This window comes from Canis lupus, chromosome 21, assembly GCF_048164855.1.
Source record: "Canis lupus baileyi chromosome 21, mCanLup2.hap1, whole genome shotgun sequence".
Lineage (NCBI taxonomy): Eukaryota > Metazoa > Chordata > Mammalia > Carnivora > Canidae > Canis > Canis lupus.
This window is the reverse complement of record NC_132858.1, coordinates 49,829,945-49,842,287: the sequence shown is the minus strand read 5'-3', so window position 1 is coordinate 49,842,287 and position 12,343 is coordinate 49,829,945. Positions and strand designations below refer to the sequence as shown.

The 12,343-nt window shown below is 42.3% G+C and overlaps 1 protein-coding gene across 2 annotated transcripts in view; it reads right to left on the bottom strand.

Annotated features, from left to right (window-relative positions):
• Nucleotides 1-11,694, bottom strand: part of STK17A (serine/threonine kinase 17a) — a 38,843-nt gene extending 27,149 nt beyond the window's left edge. For both annotated transcript variants that reach the window (XM_072791665.1, XM_072791666.1), the window contains exons 1-2: nucleotides 11,480-11,694; nucleotides 822-1,034 (exon numbers count right to left, since the gene is read on the bottom strand). In XM_072791665.1, coding sequence (XP_072647766.1) covers nucleotides 822-1,034; nucleotides 11,480-11,679 — 413 coding nt within the window. In that variant the 5' untranslated portion in view covers nucleotides 11,680-11,694. The remainder of the gene's footprint in view (nucleotides 1-821; nucleotides 1,035-11,479) is intronic.
• Between the last annotated feature and the right edge of the window lie 649 nt (nucleotides 11,695-12,343).

Here is a 12,343-nt window from a genome sequence, read left to right as displayed (position 1 = left end):
GCAGGTGCTAAACCGCTGAGCCACCCAGGGATCCCGCCAAACCCTTCTTACTAGAAAAACTGTCCATTTTGTACAACGCCTTGGAGCTGCCCCCCACTTGCTAGAAGCACTCACTTCATAAAGCTGATCAGATCTTTGATTTTACTTGATTGAAATTTTGTTTAACATATCCTTTGCCCACTGTTTTTAAACTGGGAAGTTCATGTTGTGAATCGGTAGTACCTCGTTACACAGCAAAGAAATGTTAAGCACTTTGGGTGAACAGACAGGAGAACGATTTTCCCTGAGCCTGTCTTTTCATTTTGTCTTTATTGATGCAAAGTTAGGCTTTTCATGTGGTCAAATCTATCAATCATTTCCTTTGGTAGGAGAAACAAAGAGGAAAACAGGATTTCTTTAAGAAAAAACTGTTCATTTTCCAAAGCTGTTTCCCACACTGTCCCTACATAAATGAAAACATGGTATGAAGCAAACAATTATTTCTGAAAGAAAGAGATTACCAACTCAGCCTACATGAACAGTAAGGGATTGTAAGATGTCTCTTATTTTATTATTACCTTGGTATCACTTACTTTCTGAAGAATGCCACTAGTAAATAAGAGAACTTTACTATCAGAAGAATTTCGTTAAAGAATGAAAACCTAATATGCATGGATTGTTAGTTTGAAAAATATCAAATTAGTGTAAGAAACACATGAAAAGTTCTAAAAACTCTTCAGATTTCCAGAGTACCAGGCTGCGACACGTACCCCAGATGACCAGCATCCTATAAAGAAGTGTGGACTATCAAACAAACTCCATTTAAGGAAAACAATACTTACTATTCCAGAACTAAGATCATTTCTGATGGAGTTTCATAGACTTCATGTAAATTAATGACCCAAGGATTGTCCTGTGCTAGTTCAAGAACAGCAATCTCATGAATTATTTCCATCCGACAATCTTGGCCTTTTCTTCTTTTTCTCATGAACTTTGCTGCAAATTCCTTTCCAGAGTCTTTCTTTATACATTTCCTCACCACTGCAAATTTCCCCCTAGAATCAAACAAAAACATTCACAGTTAGATTTGACAACTTTCTAGGGATGGTAAATTTTAATAAAATTTCCAAATACTCATTAGTGGATATTCAAATATAGATCATATTCAATCACAAAAGCAGCACCATCACATAAGAGTTGAATAGGTACTTTCATATAAAATAAAATAAAATATATAAATATATTTTATTTATATTTATTTATATATATTTATTTATATATATTATTATATATATAAATTATATATTTATATATATATTTATATATATATTATTTATTTATATATATTTATTTTATTTAAAATATATAAATATAAAAGCCAAATAAAATGTGGCTGGTAAACCTGAAAAATCCCTTCTAAATAAAGAATAACCAAATATTAAAATCAGTATCTTTTCAGTTATATGTTTTTTTTTTTTAAACACATTTATACTGAAGAATGATTTAAATCTTGAGAAAAGCCATTTGGCTTGTTGAGAGAAACTGGTTGTCAAAATTCCTAAAAGAACTGAGTTGACTCTAATACTCTATCACCTTCCAAAACTATACAAGTTAAGATCTCATTTATATATTTCAGCTACAGCATCAGCTGGAAATGTCTAGTTTTTCCTATAAAAACAGATACAACAAACATTATTTTGATATGCAACACTATCATTTGTTACTAAACTAATAAGCAAGTCACAGGGGAGTCAGCATAACTAAGCAAATTAAGAGTATGAATTCTGGAATTAGATGGGGGTTTGAATCCCGCAAATAGCTCTGCAGCTCACATAACCTTGGGCACATAACCTTGGGCAATTTTTTTAACCTTTTAAATTAATTAATTAATTTTTTTGATTTAACATTTTTAAATCTCATTTTCCTCATCTGTCAAAGACGTACCAGAATCTATTTCACACGGTTGTGTGAGAATTCAAGTATGTAATACATATCAATTGCTTGGCATGGAGCTTGCCATATAGTAAGCGCTAAATAAATTATTAATCAAACCAAATCATTATTTTGTGATAGTCATCACCCATAAACAGCCAATTTCTAAGCTGGAAGGCAGCTTAGAAATCACAGATTTTTTGTTTTTTTTTGTGTGTGTATGTGTGTTTTCTTTCTTTTTCACCTACTGCCAAATACCAATGCCAACGTCTTCTTTCAAACTGTGAGGCAGTCTCTTCCACTTCTGAGTGCTTATTATTTTAATAAGATTTTTCATTACAAGCCTAAAGTGAAGGCCTGTTAGGCCTGGGCCTTTTGCTGAGTAGCACAGAAAGACCCTTGTCTGCCAAATACCAATCCATCAGGTACTGAACGCAGCCAACAGGATCTGTTAACTACCAATTCATTTTCCAATTTTTTTTTTTTTTTTTTTTTAATTTTTATTTATTTATGATAGTCACAGAGAGAGAGAGAGAGAGGCAGAGACACAGGCAGAGGGAGAAGCAGGCTCCATGCACCGGGAGCCTGATGTGGGATTCGATCCTGGGTCTCCAGGATCGCGCCCTGGGCCAAAGGCAGGCGCCAAACCGCTGCGCCACCCAGGGATCCCCAATTTTTTTTTTTAAGATTTTATTTATTTGAGAGAGAGAGAGAGAGGAGAGAAAAGAGTACAAGTGGGGCGGGAGAAGGAACAGAGGGAGAGGAAGCAGCAGACTCCCCCACGGAGCCCAGCAGGACCCTGGGATCCTGACCTGAGCCAAAGGCAGATGCTCCACCAACTGAGCCACCCATGTGCCCCTCCCTTTTCCAATTTTCAATCATTTCTCATCCTATAACCGTTTTTAAGACTTTCTCGCTATTATGGCTCATCAGAACTGCTGATAAAATGTGCTAACCAAATCTGAAGCAATTCCTTCCAGTAGAATCAGATCAAAGGGTTACATCATTATTCTTTTGTTGACCTTGGTACAATACAACCTAATATTTGCTTTCTTTAAAAAAAAACTTGACAGGTTTTTCATATTTCATTTGAGCTGGTAAATAAACCACCTAGATGCTTTTCCTTTTGAAGTTTCTCAAGCCAGTATCCTCATACTATATTTTTAAAATACGGTTTTTGTTTGTTTTCTAAAGATTTATTTATTTGAGAGAAAGAGAGCAGGAAAGACGCAGAGGGAGAGGTGATCCCAAGCTGACTCTACACTGAGTGTGGAGTGTGACACTGTACCCACCGCCTGAGCCGAAACCAAGAGTAGGACGCTTAACCAATTAAGCCACCCAGGCACCCCAATTTTTAAAATGTTTTTAAAAAATTAAAGGCAAGGCTTTCATTTCATGTTCTGTTAAATTCTTCTTCTTCTTTTTTTTTTTAAAGATTTATTTATGATAGAGAGAGATGCAGAGACACAGGAGGAGGGAGAAGCAGGCTCCATGCAGGGAGCCTGACGCGGTACTCGATCCCGGGACTCCAGGATCACGCCCTGGGCCAAAGGCAGACGCTTAACCGCTGAGCCACCCAGGGATCCCCCTGTTCTGTTAAATTCTAACTTCTAAGTTCGGACCCAGCAGTCCAGACTACTGATGTAATTTAGAGTACTAATTCTTCCTTCCTAGCTATGTTAACCACAAATATATTTTTCATGTGCTCTATGCTTTTGTAGCCACCACTAAAAAAAACGGTAAATGAAAAAAAAAAAAAAACGTTAAATGATACACCCTTAGGCATATCTGTATCATAGCTGCCCACAGAAGGGACAATCTACCTAACAGCACCCTTGTTCAGATCAAAGTTCTTTGCATTCACAAAAATGTAAAAGACTCCTAGAGATGCTTTGAGGGATTAAATCATAAACCTATTCATCACAGACTAATGCCTTTTATTTTACCCCATAAAATCATTAGACTAATATCTCCATCAAGTTTTAAAAGGTTCTTAATGACCTTTGGGTTCTTTTGAGAAAAAAAATCATTACTACTTTGATTCTTTTAATATTTATACGTCAGAAGTTTCAAAAGAGGAGAAAAAGAGAAAGTTTCATGTATAAAACACTGACCAATAAATATAATTGACAACAAGCGTGTTCCTGGTAAATTAGAAATGACTCAGCTAAACTGCCTTCAAAATATTCCCCCGTCAAACACACAAATGTTTACTGTTCACACACCTAACATTCCAGGCAATACGTACGCTGCACTAAAGTAAGACTACTTACTGTCTGGCCCGAATGTGTATTTTTGAATAGAAGGGAAGACAAAGGACTCAATAGAGAAAGGGATTCACACATATTGCAAACCTACAAACTCTGGGAACCCTTGCTACAGAAGAGCTATTGCTAAATTCAGGAACTAGAGACAAAAATAGGGAAGAAAACCATCCTTGACATCTGGGGCCATGCAACCACTTCTTAGGGTCAGCAACACAGCTCCCATGGCTCTCCTCCCACACCAGTAACTACTCTTAACACCACCTTTGTTTTTGTGGAGGCACTCCTCATTTTAGGTTTATTCTTTTCTTTCCACCGTGTCATGCACTATATTGGGAGCCAGCACTTTTCTGTAAAGGGGCAGATGGCAAATATTTTTGGGTCTTGCACCATCTCTGTTGCCACTATACAAGTCTATCATAAAATGAAAGCACAGACAAAATGTAAATGAATGGGTGGGGCTGGGTTTAAAAAAAACAAAAACAAAAAAATACTTTACAAGCACTAAAAGTGTGAATTTCACAAAACTTCCATCTCATTAAATATTACTCTTCGGATTTTTTTCAACCATTTGAAAATGTAAAAATCATTCTATATCTTGTGGCAGCAGCAGTCCGCCAACCCCCAGTCATCCCACACTGAAAAACTCGCCCATCACTGTCATACTGAAACCGGCAGTAAGAACAGCAGATCAGGACAGTTTAGAGGAAACTTGTATTGCCCTCATCTCTACATGACTGGTGCAGTGGGAGGGGAACTCTTCAAATTGCTCAAGGAGGAGTCCAAAGGAGATAAAAAGAGTTTTCTGGATCTGTTCCTTCTGTAGAGCAACACAGTACCCAGAAATGTGAGATTCAGTATTCGAGGTACAGAGTCCTAGCGAACACACTAAGGATTACATCATCCCGGGGTCTAAATTCCACACCCCACAAGGATGCCAATATGTGTGTTTTACCACAGCTTCATGGTAAAAACCGTGACTGTACCTAAACCCTGAGTTTTAGGTTACTCAGGCTTTTGTCTAAGCATAAAATAAATATTTCTCTGACACTAGTGGCCACAGTTAATATACAGACGAGGCTGATGAGGTTCAAACGGTATGTTTGTTTCACATCTACTTTCTTTATGGATTTAGCCAAAATGCTTCCTGACTACATACATAGTCATTACAATTTCTTGAGCTCTTCAAGCATTTCACAAACATCTATGGTTCACTATTACACACTAAACTGACAACTCAGGTTGATATTGAACAGTTTTGGCGGGGGTTGGGGGGTGGGATATTAAAAAATCCATGTATTTTAGAACTACTCAATACATTGCATAGTGGGAAAGTAAAGATATGTCAACAATAAACAAAAGGAAGTGACATCTGAGTTAGATCCACCAGTTAGATGGTTTTAGTCATCTCTGCACTGCCAAGGCCTACCTGGTAAAGCTCAGGAAGGTGTGGGGAGCATCTTTAGGTAAGTATGACAAGCTAAGGGAATTTGGGCTTTCTCAGGGTAAAGATGGGTACTTGTTAGAATTTTTAGAATAATGGTTTTTAAAAGCTAAATCTGATAGTGTGGAGAAGAGTATATTGCAAAATGTTAACTAGAAACTAGGGAAACCAATACAATAATTCAGGGTAGTGGGCTGAACTAAAACAGCAGCAGCAGAGGCTAGGAAAAGACACTGCATTTAAAAGGGGGTCAACAAAAAAATAAAATAAAATAAAAGGGGGTCAAAGTTCATTAGCACTCCGTGGCAGATGGACTTGCAGGAGAGATGAGGGGGAAAAGGGAAAAGTGGAAGCTGAGGAGGACTTGTAGATTTTTACCTGCGTACTGGATAAATATGGCACCATCAACTGACAGGCTGATTATAAGAATGGTAACAGGTTTGGAGTGGGGGGTGGGGAGGGGAGGGAAGGTAATGTGTTAGCTTTTGGATGGGAGAAGTTTGAGATGCCCTTCTCTGTAAAGATGATTCTATTTCTTCCAAGTGTAAGCACCAGTGTTGGGCTACCAACAAAATATATAAGGTTTCTCAAAGATCAAAAACTGTAGATGCTAATTTGAGTGGTAGAGAGAGGAAGCAAAACAAAAGGGATCATCGTGGTTCTAGGTCTGGCCCCAGACTATAATAAAATGCTTTGTTTACATCTGTGTTATATTATTCACATTGGTCTGAAATCATGTAACGTGTTGTACTATGCCTGTCTCCCCAGCTAGGCGAGGAGTTCCCCAGCCAGCCCTCACTTATCATTCATCTTTTTATCTCCCCAGTGCCCTGCACATGGCAGGTGCTCAAACAGGATATCACACAAGCATCCTGAATACATACAGCTGTTCTTGTTATTTTATAAAATAAAAGTTCTGTGGCAACTTAACCTCATGAAGTTTAATATTTGAATCGCATTGGACTACTTGCTCGTCCCTCTTTCACTGAATTTTTCTGCCACTGTGCTTACTTGTTTTATTGCCAATGGCTGGAGGAGTATCTTTCATCACTAGTACTGAAATTCCATCCATTCCTTAAGGCTCAGCTCAAATGTTATTTTCCCCATAAAATCTTCCCATGTGATATGTCACCTTGCTGATAAAGGGAGTAGTGACCGATTTATTACATTTGCGGATAATTGCTAGCTCCTAGCAAAGTGCCTTCTGTGCTAATATATAACATTTACTTAAGAACACTGGGGTGCTATTAAGTGTAAGAAGTTTCATTTAAGAAACATCTAGAATAAAAATAAAAATAAAAGAAACATCTAGAATAGATCCTACCTCTCTTCCCTACCTCTGAAAGAAAAACAGCAAAAACCAAAATATCTGTCAAGCCTAAGTGTAAAAATCAGTGAGTCTATCAGATCAGATATCAGCATGAGTGACAAGAACAGGCAGGGCTTTAGAAGACAGACTGTTTTAAATTGTGGCTAGTAATTGTGTAATCTTAGGCAATTTACTCGGCCTTTCTGAGCCTGAATTCCTCCATCTGTAAGATTAGGTTGACGGCACTTACTGCCTTGCAAGGTAGTAAAGACTAAACAAAACTACATCTCTACAGCGTATAGCATTCAACAGATGATCAGTAATTGGTAGCTATTTTTATCATTTGGGGCTCTAACTTCAGATCTATGATGATAGTAATTTATTAAAAAGAATCCTAGAAGAGTTTTGAAGGTGGTCTAACTTTGACTTTCTACTTGGTGCAAAAATTCCCTCAATAAATGTAGTTCCTTCTTCTTTACCCGAATAGGTGAATCAATGACTGTACCTACTCAGCTTTCTAATGCATTTGGTTCAATAATCCGATTTTATACAATTTTATTACTTACAGCTTTGTAAAGAGGTTGAAATTCATTAAATCCTTTAAGTTTATGTATTTTAAATTAAGCTCTTATTTTTAGTCCCAATTTTTCAAAATTAAAACAGTTGATTTAATGAAGTTATCTGCCTTAGAAGCCATACTAAGTATCTCCTGTTGCCGAACCACATAGTCAATTTTCCTTTAATCCATCCAAAAATATCAGATTACACACAACTGTTGGTAAATACTCTTCACACTAATGACTAGTGTACAAGAAATCTTAAATAAAATACATTCTAAAACAAGCCAATTTCTACATGGACAATATTACTTAACAAGGGTCTTAAATTTTTTTAAAAACATTTATTTGAGAGAGAGCACACGAGCAAGCTGTGGAGGGGCAAACAGAATCCTTAAGCAAACTCCCCACTGAGCGTGGAGCCCTACTTGGGCCTGGACCCTAGGACCTCGAGATCATGACCTGAGCAGAAATCAATAATCAGTAGCTCAAATGACTGAGCCAGCCTTGCACCCCTGCTGCAGGGTCTTAATTTCTAAAGAAATTATGAATTATAACATATGACACATGCTTACATAGTTGTAAGGTACAAAAACCTGAAGCCATGAATCCAAGTAAAGGACATGCAGTTCCTGAAATACATTTGCTCTCCTTCAGCTTGAACATTCTCTTATTTTGTGATAAAAAAATCCTTCCTTATTCCTGTTACTCCCAACTGCTCTGGAGAGAAAGAGATACAACATCCCCTACCTAAAGGCCCAACGGAGGAGGGAACCATATGACAGGGAAGCTTCACAGAGTTTGTCCCAACATGGAACTCATGTCCTCTTATAAAAACTAGGAGAAATTGTTTTAGCTACAAGACAGACTGCAGATTATCCTTTGAGAAACATCTGTGGCTGATATAATAGAGGGATTTCAAAGAGTTCCAACGCAGCAGTCTTTCTTGGACTCAATCTCTGCCTTGGGTTTTCTCATTGAAAATGGGACTTCCCAGGGGCACCTGGGTGGCTCAGTCAGTTAAGCATCTGCCTTGGGCTCAGGTCATGATCCCAGGGTCCTGCGATTGAGCCTTATGTTGGGCTCTTCTCCCTTTTCCTCTGCCACTCCCCTTGCTTGAGCTCTCTCTCTCAAATACATAAATAAAACCTTAAAAAAAAGGGGGGGGGGACTTCTCAAACATGCATGTGAGGAGAATTAAATAATACATATGAAAGCACTTGTATACTATAAAACTATACATTTATAAATAAGTTATTAATTCAGAGAATTAATATTCTCTGAATATTCAGAGAATTCATTGATCTTTCTTCCCATAGGTAAATTCAACTATTTGTATGTATTAATGTAGTAACAAAAGACATTCTTTTGGCTTAAAAAATCTTTTTTTTCTTAAGATAAAATTTATAAATGCATCAAAAAATGTTAAAGTTGAGGGCTAGATAATGAAAACACATGTAAGGCAATCATTCAATGTGAAGTTAGTATTGAATTTCTAGAAACACATATTTGTTCCTGTACTTTCAAACTCAAGAGAAATCAACATTATAAAAAAATCCTCAAAACCCAAGGTCATGTCTCCTGCACCTATAATCATCAATGTGGTTTACACTGGCACATACCCTCACTAAAAGAAAGGTAACAAACTTTATGAATAACAAGTCAAGCCTCAAGTAACAAAAGAAAACTTTACATCATATATTTATCCACATTTAGGTTGCTATGGACCCTGGAGACTTTTAAAGAATGTGACATGACATTTCTTAAAATAATCAACATCATATTCTGTTATTACTCTAGAACCAATATTGACCATTTCAAAAATTCTCCTCATTTCACTGAAAGCTTTCTGTGTAAGAGAAAATAATACAGACTCCCAAAAGAACTGTTTCTTCATCTGAACAGTTAGCTCTTCACACCTCTTCAACATTTTTGACTAAATGGGAGGCCACAGTAAATTCTAACAAACAGATCTTCTGTTTCTCCTCCACATGGTTAAGATGTTAACATAGGTAATTTTGTAAGTTCTGTATCAGAATGAGATCATTAGTCACATCAGAAATGCAGCCACAGTTCATAGCTGGAAAAAGAGACAACTTTCTTACTACAGAAAAGATTACGAATAAGCAATTATGCCATATTACAGGCAAAATTTATAAACCTTAAAGGCTGCTAATCACACAAAACAGAACTTTTGCTTCCTGAGAGTTCTAAACACTTCCTGTGTCTTTTGCAAGGAGATCTCATTCCTTCTGCCACAGATAGAAGCACAAAGTTGTGGAGGTTTTCTTATTTTTGCTTTCTGATTACATGTCAAAGAACATTTATTGTTACACAATGAATTAGGTTTATTGAGGGCTCCCTCTCAGGAAGGCACAGCCTTAGTGCTGTAGATGTGTTCTATTTAGTTCTCTCCACAACTGTGAGGCAATAAATAGTAAGTTACTCAAGTACACATAACAAGGAAATAAGATTCAACCACAGACTCCAAAAGCCCATGCTCTTCACCATTGCATTCAACTTCTCCATAACAAGGGTTAAAAAAAAAAAAAAAAAGGAACAAAAGAAACCAATACGTTAATTTTGTTTTTCAGTTTTAGGTTCTTATATCAAGCAACTATTGTTCTGCTGCTTTAGAAGTTATTACTTTGGTAAAAAGAGTTTATATAAGAACACACATATATGTAATATATATGTAAAATATATGTAAAAGATAAACTATTCACTAGAGGCAAGTGAATTTTATAATACAGATAAAAACAAGCGTTGAAAGAAAGGAACATTCCTAGAGGAATTAGTATCAACACCTGGTAGGGTGCAAATCAGTTTTCTCAGATTAAATCATTTATTACAAACCCTACAAGACAGTGCTTGCCACCTGAAGATATTTCAGCTGTGTAACACCAAGTTTTCCTTTTGTGGAATGAAGCCAGACGACCAAATAATAGGAAGTCTTAGTCTTCCTTTTTCAACAGATCAGGGCTACTTCAGAATGCCTGGAATTTCGATGAATTAGAATACCTAGCTGTGTCGGTAGCTCTCTAGGTCTTCCTTGCCATATTTAAAGCGCGGACAGATCCGGTTAATCAGTGCCTACCATAGTGAAGTAGATCTTGTTCTGAGCGGTGTTTTTCCTTTTTAACATTTGGAATAAGTAGGACATGGTTAAGGTCGGTTCCCCCCGAACAACCAACCAACCAACCAAAGCTATTTCTAAAAGCTACCTTAAATAGTGAAAGTAAATACCACTTTTTAAAAAATATTGTTTGCAACCAATGCCACGAGAAGACTGTCCCTCTCCCAGATCCCAGGTGAGGGCGGTCCTAGGAGTCGGGCCCTTTCCGCACCGCGACAGGTGCTCTTCTGCTACCGTAACCGGGTCTGCAGCCGGGGCTGACGTCGGTGCACGCCCGGGGCCTGGCCCGCACGGCGCCCCGGGCTAGGTGCTGTCCGCGCACTGACCTGCTCCGGATCACCCGCTCGGAGGCGCACCTCGCAAGCAGCCGGCGACGGGGGTTCGGACCCGACCCCAGGAGCGGGGCTTTGCACGACTCCTGCAAACCGCTCGGCAGGGAAAAGGGGAGCCGGCCCCCAAGGGAGGGGGCCCCGGCCGCGGGCGGGGCGGAGCGCAGCGCGGGGCGAGCGCAGGGGCCTGCGCGCAGGGCTCCACACCGGGGGGTTTAGAGCTAAAGCGGCCCAGAACCCAGAACCCAGAACCCAGAACCCAGAACCGAAAATGAGGGGGCAGAAGGCGGGGTTCATCGGCACCCGCCGCGGGAGCTGTCACGGCGCCGCGGGCCCCTCCCGCAGCCACAGGACGACACGGGGCGCACGGGGCTGCGGGGCCGGCACCCCCGGGACCCCCCCCCGGGACCCACCCCCCGGGCAGCGCCCCCCACGCCGGCCCGTGCCGGGAACCCGCCGCCGAGCGCCCCGCCCGCCCCCAACCCCGTGCCGGGTCACGCCCCCCGCCCCCCCCGCCCCGCGGCCTCACCTGCCCAGCTCCCGGCCCGGGCTCAGGCTGTAGCCGTCCTGGAAGGGCTCGCTGCGGACCGCCGTGCGGATCTCCGTGAGCAGCCCGCCAGCCCGGCCGGGGGGCGCCCTCCGCGCCGCGCGCACGCCCCGGCCCGCCCCCGCCCCCGCCGCGCCGGCCGAGGGGGAGGCGCGGCCGCCCGGCTTCTCCAGCGGGATCATGCTGCCGGGCTCGTCTCCCTGCGGCCGCCGCGGGCAACCGCCCCAGCCGCGGCTCCTCGCGCCGCTCGCCGGCCTCCGGGAAGCCGCCCGCCCCCTCCGCGCGCTTAAACTGCGGCCCGACACTCCCGGCGCCCCGCCCCGCCCCGCCCCGCCCAGGCCCCGCCCCCGGCCCCGCCCCGCCTTCCGGTCCTACCCGCCCCGCCCCCTGCGTCTACCTAGCCCCGCCCCACCCTATTCGGCCCCGCCCCCTGGTCCTGCCCCGCCCCCCGTCCTACTCCGCCCCGCCCCGCCCCGCCGCTGGCCCCGCCCCCTGGCTCTCCGGCTCGGTGTGCAGGGCGGCGGGTACCTCGCGCGCTCCCTCTGCAGCCGAGAGGGACGAGCTGCGACGCGGGGGCCGCCCCGGCCTCGGGGGGAGGGGGAGGGAGCCCCACCTTCCCGACCGCGCTCCGGGCCTCCCGCCTCAGCCAGCGGCGCACCTGCCGAGCCCGCGGCGCGCCCCGACCTGAGCTGGCGCGTGCGGGCACGGGCGGGGGACTCGGGCGCCGGGGCTGTGCAGCGCCTGGGAGCCTGGGAGCCGCGGGCACCTGGCTCCTTCCCACGCTGGCGGGGAAGCGGGACTTGGATAAAGACTATCAAGGCCTCACGCCGCGCTGTGCAGTAGCCG